Source organism: Solea solea, chromosome 4, assembly GCF_958295425.1.
Source record: "Solea solea chromosome 4, fSolSol10.1, whole genome shotgun sequence".
Classification (NCBI taxonomy): Eukaryota; Metazoa; Chordata; class Actinopteri; order Pleuronectiformes; family Soleidae; genus Solea; species Solea solea.
In genome coordinates, this window is record NC_081137.1 from 22,482,501 (window position 1) to 22,501,409 (window position 18,909).

At 41.3% G+C, this 18,909-nt stretch overlaps 1 protein-coding gene across 7 annotated transcripts in view; it reads right to left on the bottom strand.

Annotated features, from left to right (window-relative positions):
• Positions 1-18,909, bottom strand: part of LOC131458146 (rap guanine nucleotide exchange factor 6-like) — a 103,779-nt gene that overhangs the window by 60,482 nt on the left and 24,388 nt on the right. For 6 of the 7 annotated variants that reach the window (XM_058626924.1, XM_058626922.1, XM_058626928.1 and 3 more), the window contains 4 exons: positions 16,210-16,280; positions 14,786-14,842; positions 13,032-13,115; positions 3,890-3,959 (listed from right to left, as the gene is read on the bottom strand). In XM_058626924.1, the coding sequence (XP_058482907.1) occupies positions 3,890-3,959; positions 13,032-13,115; positions 14,786-14,842; positions 16,210-16,280 (282 nt within the window). Of the gene's footprint in view, positions 1-3,889; positions 3,960-10,586; positions 10,854-13,031; positions 13,116-14,785; positions 14,843-16,209; positions 16,281-18,909 lie in introns of those variants that run through there. The other variant, XM_058626929.1, reaches the window with a different exon arrangement.

An 18,909-nucleotide genomic window follows, 5' to 3' on the forward strand; every position in this document is an offset into this window, starting at 1 on the left:
AGAGAAGGAAATTATAATCCACGAGGATTATTTATGTTTGAAACTATCGGAGCAAGATGTAGATGTCAGTGTGTCAGTATCTATCTTATATTATCTTAAATAATGACATCGTACAATATGAAGTGAAAGTCTAGGATTATCATTGCACGTGCATTGTTTTCTGTGTTTTCTCTACATTTTTGATTTTCTTGGTTTTTCCTAGTGTTATAAGAACAGGACGGTCAAAAATAAGCCACGTGCTTCAGCCTATTCCTTCTTCGGGTTATTGGCATAATTGTGTTAAATGATTTGACTTTAAATCATTCATTCATGTCTGTGACTGGATGGGATTATCCGATGTCATCAGCACACACCGCAAACCTTCCAAGTTTGTCTATCTTCGCGTCACTCGTTGATTTCACTAAAACGCGATGTAACAGCTACTCCTTGTACTACGACACGATGTCGACAGAGGACCAGGCCGGCGTGAGCGAGTTCTGCTGGAACAACTGCAGCATTGTGCGGCTGTAAAAAAAAAAAGAAAGGACTCTGGGAGAAAAAGCTGCAACAAGGGACCGTGTGGCGATAAAATACGAAATAAGTGTTGTAAAAGGGGGGGGGGGGGGGCAGTAATGCAGTATCGATGTGTCCCTCCTCACAGCAAGAAAAAAGTGCCATCTTGCCCCGTTTTAATGAGCCTCATGAGAAAAAGAGCCTGAAGGTAAAACACACAGGAAATTCCTCTGGGGGAAAGTTAGAAATGTACGAGACTCTCATGTCTATCCTGTGACCATGGAACTGCGTACATCGCTCTCTCTCTGTGGCTGTTTGAACGACGATGTCCTCTCTGTGTCCCATGACCAACAATACTAGCATCCATTACTCTTGCCTTTAGGTTCTGAACTGGTGATGTGGATGGGAATGAAGAATTGGTTCCAGTTTGGACCTTTTGGAGTGGCCTCAGAGATCACAGATGTAACTGTAACTCTCTTATTCTAAATAAGAACAACTTTAGCGGACGACAATTTCTCCACCGATGTAGAAAATTGATAAAGTATGAACTTAATTAGTATCTCATGTCCATCTAAATTAGAGCTGCAACTAACGAATACTTTCGAAATCGAAGAAAAACAGTTTTGATTTGCTTTTTGCATATTAAAGAATGAAGTTTGATGCAGTACTGGAAGCTGCGAGAATGCTAAACGTCCATTTACCAAGTGTTGTTTTGGTTTTAAAACCTTGGCAAAACACTTTACAATAAGAAATGAACTCGGGTAGAGCTGCAACTAATTATTATTTTCATAATCGAGTAATCGTTTGGTCCATAAAATGTCAGAAAGAGATAAAAAAAAAAGATCAGTGTTTGTCAAACGTGGAAATGACGATCTAGTTTTTGTCCACAAACCAAAATGATTGACTTTTTAATGATTTCTTTGTTATCTTGAGCAAACAAATGAAGAAAATATTCACATTTAAGACGCTGAAACGATCAGAAATCTCGTTTTAATCACGGAAAAAGCTTCAAACCGATTAATAATCGATTAATCGAGTAATTGTTTCAGCTCTAATCTAAATACGCTGTCATGACGAGCTCCACGTCCTCTTACATATGTTATAGACGACATATTTCTGCTCCAAACGTTTCTTTCTCCCCCTTTTCCCACGACTGACTTCCACACCCACACACTCTCCCCTCTATTCCCACAGTCACCCACAGTCACACACACACACAACACAACAACTACCCTGTTACTCGATGAATGTCACTCCTGTCCATCCTGTGACCAGAGTCATGACAACAGCCACAAGTTACACTCCCTCTGCTATTCCCATGGTGCCCATTAGCTGACTGGCTGCATTGCAGTGTGGCTAAAACCGCAGTCCCTTCCACTCTGTGTGTGTGTGTGTGTGTGTGTGTGTGTGTGCAGGCATGTGAGTGTTGATTTACACTCCACACACAGGTTCTTTATCATTTCATGTGATTTTCCTCCGACGTTGGAAAAAGAGGCGATATTGTATAATATGTTCTTTGTCGTTCTTTTTTTTAAACCTTTCAGTTGCGGAGTGCTGCAGATCGATACCTGAACGTCGTCTTATTCTGCGAGTGTTCCAAATAAGAGAAAGAAGCAGCTGCTGCAGCACTTTATTATTTCATTTACGTCTCCAACTCAGTGGCGACGGCCAAATCTATGCACAAAAACCTAAAACTGCACACAATTTGTAGATTGCGAATGATATACTTTATATAATAAACTGAATCCTCGATGCAGCAAATTCCAGCATGTAGAAAAGCAGAAGGAGGCAGTTTTAGTGTTTTTTTGCCTGAAAATTGTCTAGTACAACCTAACGATTATTTCCATCTGTCGATTATGAATAGTTTTCTCGATTCATCGGGTGCTTGTTTGGGCCATACAATGTCAGAAATGTTAAAAAATCTTGATCAGTGTTTGCCAAACCCGCAAATAATGATGTTTTAATGATTTAAAACCAGAAAATATTCACATTTAAGAAGCTGAAACAATCAGAAATCATGTTTTAATCATGAAAAAAAGCTTCAAACCGATTCATCGATTATTGAAAGAGTTGACGATTCATTTAGTAATTGATTAATAATCAATTAATCGAGTTATTTTGGAATTAAAAAAAGACATGCGTTCTGTGAGTTGTGTAGTTTTGCAACCCTTTGTTTTTACTTTGCACAAACCTGATGGTTTATAGATGCAAAAAATAAACAATCCTCTGCTTTATGACTGCTGGTAGATATTATTTTTCTTTCTCTATCGCTACCAAAATCTCTAATTTCTTCTTTTAAACACAGGCAAATTGAATTAAGACGTGTAATATTTGTTTTTCTTTCCTTAAAAATCTTGTTTCTTTTGCTCCTGAGCTGCACGGCTGACTGTTTCTCTACACTAAAACAACTTCACATTCACACAGCATTGCACGATCGAAGCTGGAAGATCATCAATACCCACCGCTCCCCTCTCCTCCTGCAGCAGCAATAGCCTCTGAATGGACCCACAGGGGGTAGTTCACGATTGCATGCCGTGCAGAAAGCACACCTTACTATTAGAACCCTCTTTCCTTACTGTATGTTCTCGTGTCTCTGCAACTGTCAGTGTGGAGTTTGCAGCAGCAGCCTTGACCTCGGCTGACGAATCACAACTCTGCCGACACGAGGACAAACAAAAAGCACGGTACGGGGATTTGAGGAGCGATGTTTAAGCAAAGAAACGTGGGTGAATGAGGGAGAGCGCACAGCTGACGCTTTGACACCGCGCTGTTGTAAATCAAATCTATTTGTCACGGTGCTTTAGACAAGGTTGTTTCGCAATGTGCAAAAAAGGAACGGTTGGTTCCAGAGTTTAGTGGCTGAAGGTCCTTATTTCTCTGGATGGGTTTGATGAATGAAAAATTCAGACTGTTACTCATTTCCCTTCTCTACTTTCCCCACTTCCACATTTGCAGTTGTGTAATCCAGACTATATGCTGCATGACATACTGTATTTCAGTGTCAGATGTCCATTATTCACAGTCAAACTTTCAAATAATGTGACCCAAAGGCGTCAAGACTGTTCTTAACACTTCATTAAGACTTCAGCAATGACCTGATTCGTCAGTTTGTCTCGGATATGACTTATTATGGTCGTCCACTCCGGGCACAGCGTGTTCTCAAGTAGCATTGATTTCAGTGAATAGGAAGAAGGAGGGGGATTGTATAAGGCCACATAGGAGGAGGAAGGCAGAGATAAATAAGGAGGAGGAGGAGGAGAACCGGGGTGTGCAGGGGGTGAACGTGTAACACACAGACATCAACTTAACTTAGATGCAATGAATAAAATCATAAAAGGACATAAAGACAAAAGGGAAGGCGGCTTGAGAGGGAGAGAGACTTAGTATTAATACCCACCACAATCATTTCTGACGGCTCCAAAGTGATGCATTCACAGCCTCGCCTGCCCCCGAGCTGCTTGCCAAAGCTGCAGAGAAGAACACACAAACACAAACAGGTCGGATAAGTATTATCACCAGATTCTCAAATTGCATTTGTCGCAGAACTGAGACGTTCAGTGATTAAAATTAAATTAACAGCAGAAGTCTGTGTGTGCCAACAAAGAATCTGTGTACCTGAAACGTAAAAGTAAATCAAGACCGAGAATAAAATATAATATATAATGGCACAGGTGCAAATATACAAAACCTACATATCAATGTTTGGTAACACATTATATTACGGTACAGTACATGCACAGAAGTAGCATACTAGCCCTTTATTAGTAATTAACAATGCATTAATTTACAGTCAACAAGTGATAATTAGGAGTTCATTGCAGGAAAAATCTTATTTCATGTCGTAATAGATGTAAAATAAGGTGTTAATAGGTGCTTAATAATTACTAATAAAGGGCTAGTATGCTACTTATATGCATGATAGTAAGCACCTAGTGAATGGTGAATATGTGTACCTTAATATAAAGTGTGAACCATTGTTCTTCATGCAAATGACTCGGGGGTAACACCTCGTACACGAAGCCCACATCTGTTGTGAGCGACTACACTTTTTGCTGCTTTGTCAGTTTAAAATGACCCTCTGAGGGATTAATCCATCTTAAATAACATGTTATGCAGTAAGACAGATGTTGCCACGACGTACCACGAAACAGCAGCTGACACATTTTTAACACGACCTCAGGAAACACTCCATATCTGCGTCGTCATCGTGAGACTGAATGAACTCAGGTGAGAGACACAAGGACGCATTAAACAGGGAACCTAAGACTGAGGTCCGGTACGGAAGAGCCTCTCTCTCGTGGCTCTGTAGGTACGAGAGCGGGAGAACTCGACCGCCGGACTGCTGCAGTTTGGAGATCAATAAGGCTTTGTCGTCGACAAAGAAGTCCACACAGAGGCGACAATCACAGTCAATACTCGACCAACTGTGATGGCCGATATTAAATGTAACTCTACACACAGCCTTTGTGTTGAAGGTCATACATGCAGTTTACATTTTCGATACATATTTGTTCGGTACTTCCTCCCTGAGCGGAGCACACAGTGACACAGTCACTGGTCTGAAATAACACCAGACTCCTCTGTTAAATATTGAGATTTTAGACATTTCCCTGGTAATTGTTGGAGATTAACCTCAGTTTTTAGGATTCTTAAGTCTTTTTAACTGAACGACAGTTCGGCATTGTTCGGCTTGACTCTTGTGTCGGACGACCTTGGAACCGCTAAATAACAAAAAAACTAACTAACAATAAATGTGCCGTGCCAAGGCGAGTGGAGCCAGTGGAAACACGCCAAAAAGATGAATGGTGTCCCTTCTGGTATACGAGGGTTACTGCACATTCAATGTCACTAATCTTACACACACTGGACCTTTTAGAAAGAAGTGAGCCGAGCTGGGTCAGAGCTACTTTAAAGCATACTAGAATAAAGAATGAAGTTTGATTCTAATGTCCATTTACCAAGTGTTGTTTTGGTTTTAAAACCTTGGCAAAATACTTTTTGAATAAGAAATGAACTCAACTAACGATAGTTTTCATAATGGAGTAATTGTGCGGTCCATGAAATGTCAGAGAATGTTGAAAAAACATTGATCTGTGTTTATCAAACCTGTAAACGATGAGGTTCTCAAATGTCTCCACAAATGAAATGATTCGGTTTTAATGATTTCTTTGTTATATAGAGCAAAGAAAGCAGAAAATAATCGATTCATTCGTCAAGTAATCATTTCAGCCCTAATCCAAACAGACTGATTCTACTGTTTGATTATTCTATAAAACACAGGGTGTGCACACAAGAAAAAAACAACTGAAGTTAATTTAAGCCCCGTGCATCTGCATTAGCAGTAAAAAGGTTGGTGCACAGTGTGACTTTTCAGGCTTCACAGGTTCAGCTGCCGTCAGTCGGACTGTGTCGGGCGGGAGACGAGAACAGCTGATTCTACACCGAGACCATGTGGGTCTGTTTGCTCTCTTCTTATCACACGGTGATTCGGCATGACGTCCTGGGAATGTATCTGCTGACAGTCCAAAAAAAAAAAAAAGGCAGAACAGAAGCCAAACATTTTCCTCGAAATGGTTTACGGATTGCGAAAACTAATTCATAGCAATTATTACGTTTAGATTTTCTTTCCCTAAAAGGAAGAGGAAAACAGAAGATTTGAGCTTCACCATGATGTTTGTGTGCTGGGGCGAATGACGGCAATAAATGACTGTTATTATCCCTGAATATCAACTTACTCTATTGTTGACAAAAGAGAAAACAGATGTTACAACTTCAGAAGGTGATTCAAATAAAAGGCACAAAGAATGATCTCCAATATGAATATCAGCATAATATGGTAATAAGGCACATGAACTGTCCCACACGTGTATGTCACAGCGATATAAGCTCAGCGGTGTGTTCGTGTTCTCCGAGAACACACTTGGCTGTGAACACACCTCGTGCCTGAAAGTGGCGACTCAGCGTTGTTTAAGGACCAGAGGGGACGGCTGGTTTTAATTATGGTGGCTGAGCTGAGCTGAGCTAACTTTCACTCTCTTTCCCTCTGGTTGTCTTTATTCTTCATTTATTGTCTGATTATTTTTTTCTCTTTTCATTCCTCAGTTCTTCTCAGAGCCAGTTTCATTCATAAATTTCTCCCCCCCCGTTACTGTCCAGTCCCATTTTATTTGTTCCTGCTTTTCCCTTTTCTTCTTCAACATGTGCTTTCATCTTGTGTTCTGACACACACGGCTTGTTGGAACGTATTTAATGCAGCAAACTTTCCCGTCATGGCGTACCGCTGCAGACACCATTCTGACAACCTCAGCCTCTTGATTTAGAGCTCGGATTAAAGTCCATCTTCATAATGTGTTATGATTCACGGTGTGTTTCATCCTGTGAGTCACCGGAGTTGAAGAAAGATAATAACTACAGCACGTCTCCACCATTGCTCACTGCGGCTGAAGTAGGATCCCAATTAGATGTGAATTTATTTATATGATAACTCACTGCCACGAGAACCCAAATATATTGTGTGTATCCACACTTTTTTGGATAGAAAATTCCTGAAATAAGGTGAGCAATGAATCCACGTAGAGCACAGGTGTCAAACTCAAGGCTCTCTTGAGTTTCCTCTCCTTTAGCTTCACACATCTGCTAAAAATGATTGAGCACAGCAAATTATTGGCTAAGATACACGTGACGACAGGACTGTTTGTGCTGAAATACTGAAATACAGCAGAGGAAATCAGGCAAGACTGCTGTAGACCTTTTGGGTTTTCAAAATCATCTACTGAATGTACAACGTGAAGTGAATTCAGTGACAGCCGTTATGACTTGGACGCTGATTTTGGTTCAATATTATCTCCAGCACTGACTGTTGTGACAGAATAGCTGTGTCTTTTGCTCCGTTAAGAACAAGTGACTCCACAGTTTCTTTGTATCGTGCTTAATTGAGGTTGTTAATCACTGCAGTCAGCCCTGGCCTCTGATTGGCCGTGCAGTGAACAGGCTTGTCTGTGCTCATTAGATTTTAGTTGAAGCTGTGGAGCCTTGAGAGCACACTAGTGTTTGACCGTTATTTTTACATTTATTGTACTTACTGTATCATGCGCTTTTGTATGACAGAAGAAAGTTTCAGTAAACAGTAAAAACAAAGAACGCGGTCTACAGAGTTTTATATGCTATATGCTTGGAGTCTATGGCTTAAGTGGACATTTTAAAGATAAGATGGAGCCACACTGTGGGACTTTAACACAACGTGTGTGTCTTTTTAAGTCACATCTCAATGTTTTCATCGTGTGATATTTCATTGCCCCCCACTGGAGTAATTCTGCATTTCCTCCTCTCTCTCCCTACACTGAGGTGAGAGGCCAGCGTCGGCTGCAACAAACACTCCTTTGAGCTGCGAGGGGTTTACCGTCATCTGTGAATCATCACTGAGGGAGCTGCGCCGCAGGAATCCTGTCATTATTTGTTTATCTCGTAACTTTAAATACACAAATTAGTCAATAACATTAAACCAAGGTGCTGCCGTGCTAAAGTTTCTTCTAATATTCTGGATTGTAATCATTCAAGAAAACCCATACATACGCTATCCAAGCATGCTTGGATTTTAAGGGTTTTCCTGGGAGATATGCAGTTTCCTTGTCAGAGCCCTTAACATGGAGGTCAGCCCAACTCTGACAGATCTCTCCATACTCCACTGAGGCGAGACGCATGCTCCCTGTCAGCACAACACAGCCTCCTGCTACATGTGCACTTGTGTTTCTATCTTTAGGAGGTCCAGTTTGAGTTTTAAAAGGGAAAAGGAGGTCATTTTTGTCAGCTTTAAGCAGTGTGTCCTTTTACTTATTTCAAATTGTCCTGCTGTTTTAAGTCTTTTCTGCGTCTCACTGCATGAAAAGTGCGATACAAAGTCTCACAGATGTCACACATGTGTGACTAAGTGTAGGTGCAGCGAGCGACAGCTTCCCACGGCACTGAAGCGCTGCCTGCGCTGGATTCCAGCAGGTGATGATATCTCTGCCTTCTTCTCATGGCGGAAACAAGTTGTTGGCAAAGGGGAGAACAGGTTCAGACCCCGGTCCAGTAACAGCTGCAGCACCCTGGGCAATAAAGCATGACAGCCGGCACGGAAACTAAGGCCACACACACACACACATACTCTGAGGTATCTTCCAGAGAAATCCAGAGACGTGACCAAAATAGTAATATTGACTTAAGGGCAAAGAAAAATGAGCTTAAATTTCACTAAATTTAAAAAGATGCTTTTGATTTGTAAGGCTATTCTTTAAATATGGTTTCTATATAACATAATTTAACCCTTAAATTAAGTCTGTGTATCGCTGTCGACACGAGCACACTTTGCATTTCCCGTAGTTACGCAGCGGTTTGCGCTCTCAGAAAAACTCCAACGGTTTCTGAAAGCTGAGAAGTTGCATGTCAAGCCGACGTGTGGTAATTACGGTAATTTCACTCGTGCTGTTTCAATGAAGCTGGAGAATCAGTGTCTTTGTCCGCCAGAGAGGAGAGAGTTGGAAGAACACCTGTACATACAGTAGTTCCGATTTTTTTGGCTGTTTTTTTGCACATTGAGAGACAAAAATTGTATTGTAAATATGTTTCATACTGTTCCTATTTCTTTACAACTGCAGTGCTTTTCTAAATAAACCATTTTAAATTGTTAAAACAGTATTTTAACATGCAGTAAATTGTAAGTATCTGCCAGATACTGGATGCTCTTCTGGAATAATGGACAAAAGCAATTAGTTACAGGACATTTTCTGGGCCTTTTATGGTTAAATTAAGCACAAAAGACATTTTGAGGGTTAGATGTTAAAGGGTTAAGAGATAAAAATGTATTAATCTGCTTCTTTTCTATTGTCATTTTTGTGTGATGTACATTTTGAGTACATGGAATGAAGGCAGAAATAAGACAGTTTCTCAGGAAAAGCAGCTTCTCTCTCTGATTGTTAATCTGGTGGAAAGCAGACTGTGATTTCCCAAGTTCATTTGTTTATTAGGCTATTATGTTTGTTTGGGATTCATAAAAACGAATAAATAATGTGCTGCTAATGTAAAATGTTTACTATTTCACTGCCACTGGTGGAAATAATCGTGAACAAACCTGTCGTTCAACAAAAAGACAAAAAAAAGAGTCCTGCTGTGTTAAAACAACACACACACACACACGAACTGTACACTTTGCTCTCAACTCTGGAGGATGCTCATTTAGCTGCCGTTTCCATGGCAATAATGACCAACAACAAAGAGAGAGCGAGAGAACTGCAGACCACAATCTGACGCAGACACGCTCTATTCTTACTTTGTCAAAGCCCAAAACTTCCTTCCTCCCAGTTTTAGTGTCTGGTCGGCTAATGCTGACCGCGCTGACTCACACACACACACACACACACAGAGCAGTGAATGCTACAGACAGACCACCAGCACATATAAACACTTCAAAATCAACCAGACAGACTCCAAGTACTGATGAAACAGGGTCTTTTAAAAGGAAAAACCTTATGGCACATTATAAACGTGGGATCAGTTGAGCAAAACAGAGCAAAAGTGACAGCTGCGACTAAACTCCAGTGATCATGTGACTCAAAGTACTTTCATTCATTGTTCCCCATTCTTAAAAATCTGTCCTTTCTCCAACAAGATCCTGACAAACCATGAGGAATAAGATGCAAAAGGTAAAAGGAAGTAAAGGATTCAAACTCATTTATAATAAACACACAGAGATATGTTTCTGTCGCTCTTCATCAAATCATGAATTCAACGTAACATAAAAGAGTGAAAGAGACGCCTGCTGCTCTTCAAGATAGTCATTTGTAGATAAAGACCAACGACACACACAGAAGTTTTAACGGCGACTTTTTCCTGAGCGCTGAGGCCCCAGCTCTGTTAAAAGCTTTCCTGCCACAGTGCCATGGGGAATTCCTGGGCTGTGGAGCTGGTTAAACGATGGCAGGCAGGAAATGGGACCATGCAGCATTGAAGAATGCACACAGAACGAGGGAGAGAGGGAGTTTTGAAAAATGGTCGTGCCACTAAAACAACGACAAGACGTGAAAAAGCGACAAATATCATACGATAAGATCACTGACCAGGAACAGGAATGCTGAGGGTCCACGTCTTTGGATTCCTTGTAGGTGAAATTATAACCAGCATGTTATTATCCACAAGGAGGAATCAGGGGGGAAAGTGGAATATTCCAGTTATCCAGGTTGTTTCCTTTTAAGATCCAAGTGTTGTTTGTTGTGTGCTCCAGAGAATATTAACAAGTGAAAAGTTTTCTTCAGAAAGCAGAAGTAACAAAACTGTCAGTCAGCCTTTTAGTTTGTCTTTAAGTGAGGGAGGAGTGTGTGTTCTCTCCCGCTCTGCCCTGTTCTGTCTGTCTGTCTGTCTGTCTGTCTGTCTGCTGGCTCCAGGGAAGTGTGTGTGTGTGAGTGTGTAGCCTGCTCATTTCCTGCCTGGATGTGCTGCTGGGCTCCAAGTGGGCAGGCTGCTCAGGAACACATGGCCAGCCACTGTTCTGACAGGGGGTTCCGCATTCCACACACACACACACACGTATGCACATCATTCCCCCCATTAGCTCTCTCTGTGACCCTGTCCAAGCCCCCCTGTTGCTACTAGTACTCCAACACAGGCGTACACACTACTACACAACCCTCCCCCATCCCACTCTGTTATCAACTGACCCATACTGGAATGGCTACACACACACACACACAGTCCAAACTGCCCTGAGGTTACTAATAGTTGGCCAACTAGTTTTTTTTTTATCCAGTTGATCACTTGGTGCTCTGTGCTGTTGTTGCTGGATAAACTACCTCAACCACACACCGGCTACTGTTATCTCTGTAAAGTCTGTAAAGGATCAGTCGTCACGACAAAGCGACTGAAGCTACTGTCACGTTCCATTTCACTCATAGTTCCAATCATGTTATCATGACTGACACTGAGGAAAGAGCGAGGTACAAGTTCACTATTGTCAAATACAGAAACAAATAAGGAGTTTATTTTGAAGTAAATGTATCCCAACATAAATTCCAATTCTCCAATATTGAATTAATTCCGGCCCTGCAATCAGTCACATTATTAGTCCATATATATTGTGACAAAACATAAAACTGACTGTTTTATCTCGACACAGCCCAGACTCCTACCTCGCTGTTACTGAAAACAAAATAAAACAGTCTATGAAAACGGAACACAGTCAAAAGAATTTTTGCATTTGCATTATTTCATTCTGTTCCACTAAAGTGATTCCACGATTTTCCATGACTCCAAGCCAGAAGATGCTTCCTGTAATGGTCTTTTCAAGGTTCAAGGTTCAAGGTTCAAGGTTTTTATTTGCCATTTGTGCTTAAACAGATAGTCCAGGCACATTGGAAATCTTGTGCGGGTTCTACGAGTCAGTTGTAGGAGCACAGACACAAACTTAAGTATAAATATAAAAGTATAAAAGTATAAAAGTAGACCTCAAATAAAAATCTATACAGAAATCTATACAGAGGGACCACTATGGTCCCGGCATGGCACGGCACGGCACGGCACGGCACGGCACAGGTTGGTTTTCCACTACAAAAATAGCACCTACTCAAGTCTGACGACCTACTCAGCTGGCTTGGAACCTCGCCAGAGCAGGTTCTATGCTAGTGAACTTAACCGTGCCGAAACTCCAAGACCACCAGGAACCCAGAAAATGAGAATATACGTCAGAGTCTGAGGCATCGTTCTCTCTCTCTTGTGGCCAGGGGGTTAGAGGTGTCGTATATATTTTTATTTAATAGACAAAAAGTACCTGACTTCCACGACCACTTCCTTTTCTGGCATACAATGCTTCAGTCTCACACCGACAACAACAACAACAGCAGCAGCAGCAGCAGCAGAGGAAGGATGAACATTGTTGTTGAGTGAGCGCTGACCTTGAGCAAATTCTGCTACAGACTTCCCTGTTCAAATCAATTCCAGTGTTTAAACAAGTGCAATATCACCGTTTAAGGTATTTTGTGAGGTATTTGGTGGGGATTCTGTGGGTGTGGGGAGGATGGAGGGACGCGTATTGATCTCCTGTGGTAATGATTCATTAGGAAACAACACAGGGGCTACTTTTCTGACGACTCTGAGAGCCTGATGATAAAAGACAGCGTCTGACAAATACATTGATTAATGCAACTCAAGTGTCTCGTCTTCAGAGGCTGCAGGGAGTCACTATGCCCGGTTCAATATCACCCCCACGTCAGGAAAAACTGTTTTTTTTGTAATATTTTTTCGGAATAAATAAGAAAACAGAAGAAATGACAGTCGAGGAGTGACCTGCAGCTGTGAGCTGAACCAAGCATGTGCTCCGACAACTCAGCTGTCATGTCTGCCTCACCGATCCACTCTATGACAGGCTGTCGACACACACACACAACTCTAACAAGATAGTTTGTTTTCATTTGTAATCTCAACCACCTGTTCAAAGTGAGCACTTAAAAAGGATGCACGTGTGTGTGTGTGTGTGTGTGTGTGTGTGTGTGTCACTGTGTGTTAGTACATACCAACATCTTGCCAGGTACATGTGCTCCTTGACGAAGACCGATCCAGAGAGCAGGATGTACCAACAGGTAGCGACGCTGTCCGGGCTAAACCAGAGAGACAGAACACAGTGGTGTGAGACTCTATAACACACTAACACTACAGTCTGTTAAAAACGCCTTTTTGGGACTATATTTTTTACATTTTATAATTGAGTGAGGTCAGTTTTTATTTCTCTTTTGTGTCACGTCATGTCATGCCAAGTTGGCCCTTTCTATGTTGCCTTTTTAGCTTTCGCGTGGTTTTAAGTTCTCAAAATTTTAGCTTTGATATTTCTATTTTTATCGCCTGTATTTTATTTGTTTTTCTTGTGCTTTTCTGTTTTTTCAAATCATCTACTGTAAGGTGACCTTGAGTGATTTCCACCATGACGTTCTCTTATCTAAGTTACCTCCATTTAATGTCTCTAAACATGCAGATGAAAACTCATTATTCTTAAAAAACAGAATGGTTATTCCCCAAGATTCAGCTCCATGCTCCATCTTGGAACTGTTAACATGTTAAACTGTAAAATAAACACAGTACCAACCAGAGCATTAAAATGACCCAATGGCCCCTGTTCAGATCTGATATTAACATCTGTCTTACTAATAAAAGGAATGCAGCATCTTATCCATTTACCCTCAACACCAGTCTAATAATCTTCATATTGAGTCCAAACACAGTGGTCCATGATGAAGAGGTCAGTTAGAGGAGGAACATATCTGTGTCCGTGTGACTGGACAAGAATACAGAGACGGAGAAACGAGGAGTGTTTGAAGAGCGGAGATTAGACACACACACACACACACACACACACACACACACCACAGTGGGAAGGAGCGAGGCATTATTGAACGACGGTAACGTTATCACCTCTTCTTCCTTGATAAACAACAGTGGCTTTTGTGTGTGTGTGTGTGTGTGTGTGTGTGTGTGTGTGTGTGCTGGATGTTGAATTAAACATCCGAGTATCTAATGTGATTGCAGGGAGGACAATAATCCATCACCACAACACTTCTCACACTTCCTTCATGTCCTACCTTCTTCCCTTCACTCAAATATTATCCTTTCTTCCGCCTACTTCCTTCTTAGTACATTCTTTCTTTGTTGTCTTCTCTCCCCTGCTCCATCTTCTCTCTCTTTTTTTAACGTACCTTCTTTTATTCCTCATTTCCCCCCAATTCTCTTCTAATCTCGTTTCAACTCAATATCTCTCAGCGTCTCGTACCCCTGATGCCTTTCCACTTGACTCTCAATTATGATTCATCCCACTTCATTTCTTTTTCTACCTCCCTTCCCTTGACTGATTTCTCTCTACAATTTCAAAATTATACATAAAAAAAAATGTTCCTCAGACTCCATTTCTCCACTCTCTGTGACAGACGGGCAGAAAAGAAGGTATGACAAGCTGGAAATGGATCTGTCGACATGAGCCGCGAGCATTAGGTCGTAGAGATACGAGCAGAATCTTATTTAAAGAATCCTGCAATGTTTTAAATTGAAGTTTTAATGCCAACGGTCACTATTCAAGATATTTGAAAGCAGTGAGTTAAGACCTTGCAAGAGTTAATGCTATAAACCAAATTTGGAAATGATTCAAACAGCACACACTGTGACTTTTCCTAATGAATGACTTCCACGCGAATGAAGCTATTTTGATAATAATGTAATTTTAACGAGCCGAGCGTGAGAGGAGGAGGAGGAGGGGAACAGTGTGAGAGCAGCGTGTACTCACTAGAACAGGATATGGTTGGCCTCGAGTCTCTCGTACCTCGCCGAGGTACACATCGACCTGAGAAAGAACGACAAAGATGTTAACTTGTGTCATACATCTCCAGCTCTGACACACATCACACATCCATCCCGAGACTTTCTCACCATTTCAGACGCCGTCATTACTGTCTGTCAGCTCAGTGTTAAGGTAACCCACTACTGCTATTACGACCACTTCTCTGCATGCAGCCCAGACTACATTTCATTTCCTCTGGTCAGAGATAGTGAATATGAATGTTGATCTACTGAAGACAATTGGTGTAATTCAAATTAACTCATTGGGCAGCAGGACTTATGATTCAGTTTATAATTTCCTACCAAGAACCAAGAATACGAAACACATGTTTTTGTCTGCCCATTTTTCACCTATGGTCCCAGCTCCACTCTCCTCGCCTCGCCTCGGCATGGCAAGGCTTAGGTTGGTTTTCCACTAGTACCTACTCAGCATGGGCGGAGTCATGACATACAAGAGCCGTGACACACAAAAACGAGTGACTAGTGATGTGTAAAGCAGTTGTTTATGTTCATTTAGTGTAAATGAATCATTAGAATCAGTTCATTAAAACTATTTGTTCAGTACTTTCTCCAGGACCGAGCACACACTCGGTCACTATCGACAGTGTTGTCACTAAATACGCCAGACTCCTCTGTTAAATATAGAGATTTTAGACATTTCCCTGGTAATTGTTGGAGACTAACCCACATTTTTAGGATTGTTAAGTCTTTTTAACTGAGCTACAGTGCGCCATTGTTCGGCATCTTGATTCTTGACAGACTTCTCTTCCTGTGACGGCACTCTGACCAATCAGTGGCCGGCAGTCCAGCGACGTCACGCATAGTGTCGCCTCAGCTCGCTTGGATCCTCACCAGAGCATGTACTAAAAAAAAAAAAAGTACCTCGTACCAGGTACTATGCTAGTAGAAACGCAACTTAACCGTGCCGTGCCGTGCCGTGCCGTGCCGTGCCGTGCCGTGCCGAGCCGGTGGAATAGCGCCAAATGTGGCATTTCTTGTCAAGGGGAAGAGCAATTACTTTTACAATTACACTAGCTGAACTGAATCAACCATATTCCTGCTTTCAAAAACAGAACATTTGAAAAATGTGTGGTATGTGTAACGTGTAATAAGCACCGATGCCTGAATGTCCTGAGAACAACATTTAAACAACAGTAAAATCCGACCCAGTACCAAAAGGCATTTGCAAAATCCCAAGCACTCATAATAACATAAACATGACATACACACACATGTAGAGTTGATCTGATAAAGTGATGATGAGATCGGCTCCATAACTCCAGTGTGTCTGTGCGTGTGAACAGTTATATTCACTTGTGTGGACTGACGTTAATATCGGGTGTGAACGGGGTGTAAAAGAAAATGACTCACCTTAGCTGATGTTCCCTGAGGTGAGAGAGGACGTCCATGTGGTAGAGGTGGCAGTAGATGGAGTGGAGGTCCTGCGAGATGGTTAGACAATTACATCATAATTAATAACTATTTCAACAACACACACTATTAAAGTTGAAGGAGTTAAGGATATCTGCTGATACAGAAAATCAGGTACATTATCCCTTTTTTATATTAGTATTTCTGCCTGTCTGGATTACAAAATAGTCACAAAGCATTAAAGCCAAGGCAGTACAGATCCAGTCCAGTATCTGAGAGACCTGATAACTCCTCTGCTCTATATTTTACTGCCTTTTCAAGCAAAGTATATCACACACACACAGAAGTCTGCAAAAAAGTGCAATTTTCTGAGAGTGCTCGGTCGTTAAAAAGTCAAAGCCTTCTGAGAGATGGCCTCTTTGTTTAGAGCGTGGAATGCCTCAGCAGCACCGTGTAAATTATGTCTCTGACACTTGGACTATGCCAAAACACCGGCGATATCAAACTGACACCCTCGAAAACAGACCGACAGCAGGTGTAGCACCTATCAGCGCACATGACAAGCGGCGGCGAGACGTGCACAGATACAGCGTTATCCACCGCGGGCCTGAAAATAGACTTCTATCAGGGGCTGGCTGTCAAAACATTAACGGCTTCTTATAAGCATCTGTGGGATCAAACAAACAGAACACACGCGGCCTTGGCAGCGACTTTAAACAGGTGCAATGCATGGCTGACTGCTTTTACACACAGATGGACAGAGGGTACTTTAGAAGAGTTTCTGCACAACTTCCTGCACAAATCTAAAGCGCACAAGTTCAGAATATACTAGAGGAAGCAACAGCATACGTGCTGGAGCTGAAACAAGGCCTCGATTCATCGAATTAAAACAAGATTTCTGATTGTTTCAGCTTCTTAAATGTGAATATTTTCTTTGCTCTGTAAAACAAAGAAATCATTAAAAGTGAATCATGTTGGTTTTGTGGACAAAAACGAAATTTTCTGGCATTTTATGTAATAATCATAAGTTGCGGCTCTAATATGGACACAACACTGCATATACAGAGAGGCTGAGCGATAATGGTAAAATATCTAATTGTAATCTGTCACAATTTGAGTTGCTATACCTTTTTTTTTTTAATGCCAAGCTCAGAACAATATTTACCACGTTAAAGATTTAAACAAGACGGAGCACAGATGAAATTACTACTAATATACTCGACAGCAGGGATGAGAACTTAAAGATTTTGTATTTTCTCAAACACTAAATAAATAAATAAATATTGATATCGTGTGTGTGTGTGTGTGTGTATGGTGGTGGGAGCAGCAAAAGCAGACGTCTTTAATGCAAGGTGTGTTTTTTTTTCCACAGTCTAACAAATACAGGAAGGAAACGTTGGTGATAGAAAAAAGAGAGAGAAAGTAAGAAGAAGCGAGAGAACAGTCAGACAGAGAGAAAAACCGTGGGAGAAAGACAAAAACAAGACGGGGGATAAGAGATAAAGGTGAATTCCAGATGAACTATGAGGTGCCAATGTGTGAATTCAACTTAATAGACTTATTTATAGAGTCTAGTTTCAGAGCAGTTTGCAGTGTGTAGATGAACAAGAGCTGGAAATGTCCCGGGTTTGTGTCGAAACCTTTCCTCAGTGTCCGTCAACGTCTCAGAGACCCGACTCTGCACTTTCAGCCACTTAAATAAGAGTCAACAGCTGAACGACAGAGATCTTGACCTGGTCGGCCGCCTTACAGACGGACAGCGACCTCCATTACTGATCCTGAGGCAGTGACACGGTGAGCAGAGAGCCGACGCTGAAGGAAGGAAGGAAGCCCCGGGTTTTCGAAAGCGCATCGACTCCGAATCAGAGTTAACTGGATTACAGAGCACGACAAACTGCCACAGTAAGCGCTCTTGTCATGTTGCTGAGCATGCATGTGTAAGTGAATGCGAGAGTCGGGGACATGCGGACCTAAAGTGACAGCCTCAATACCTACAGCAGCTCTCCCATTCTTTTTTATTAGGATCTTGGGTTACATTAAATGCACCACCTGACTCAGACAGACAAACAAACAATACGACTACTAGGAGCATCATTTAAAATGTGCCCACATCAGATTTATTAGAACTTGGAAAATATTCTAGCGCCCTAAAAACAGAGATAAACATGGATCTCAAAGTTCTGTCTTATTAATGTGCTTGTAGACTTTCACGTGCAGAGTCGTGCTATAGATACACAATTATGGACATAATCAATTCATGTTATTAATATTTTCTCAACTCATTAGCTGTTTGGTGCAGAAAATGTTGTAAAATAACGATCGATGTTTCCCACACCTCAAAATAATGATGTTTTCAAACGTCTCGTCCTGTCTACACATTTAAATGAATCAGTTTGAATGATTTTTTTTTGTTATAATAATAATAATAATAATAATAATAATACATCACATTTTTATAGCACTTTTCTTGACACTCAAAGACGCTATACAGAAACTACTCAATACATTTGCATTACGTCATCTTGATCACAGTCCTTTTTCCGGGCTCAGATGATGGACCACGATGTCCCTAAAACCAACCAATGCAGTGAATCTACTACAACTAACACACGCCCATGAATCTCAACTGTCCCTATTTCATGTATCGATCGGTTTAAAGCAGGTCATCGATAGGCTCAGACAGACAGATAGCAGGATGTC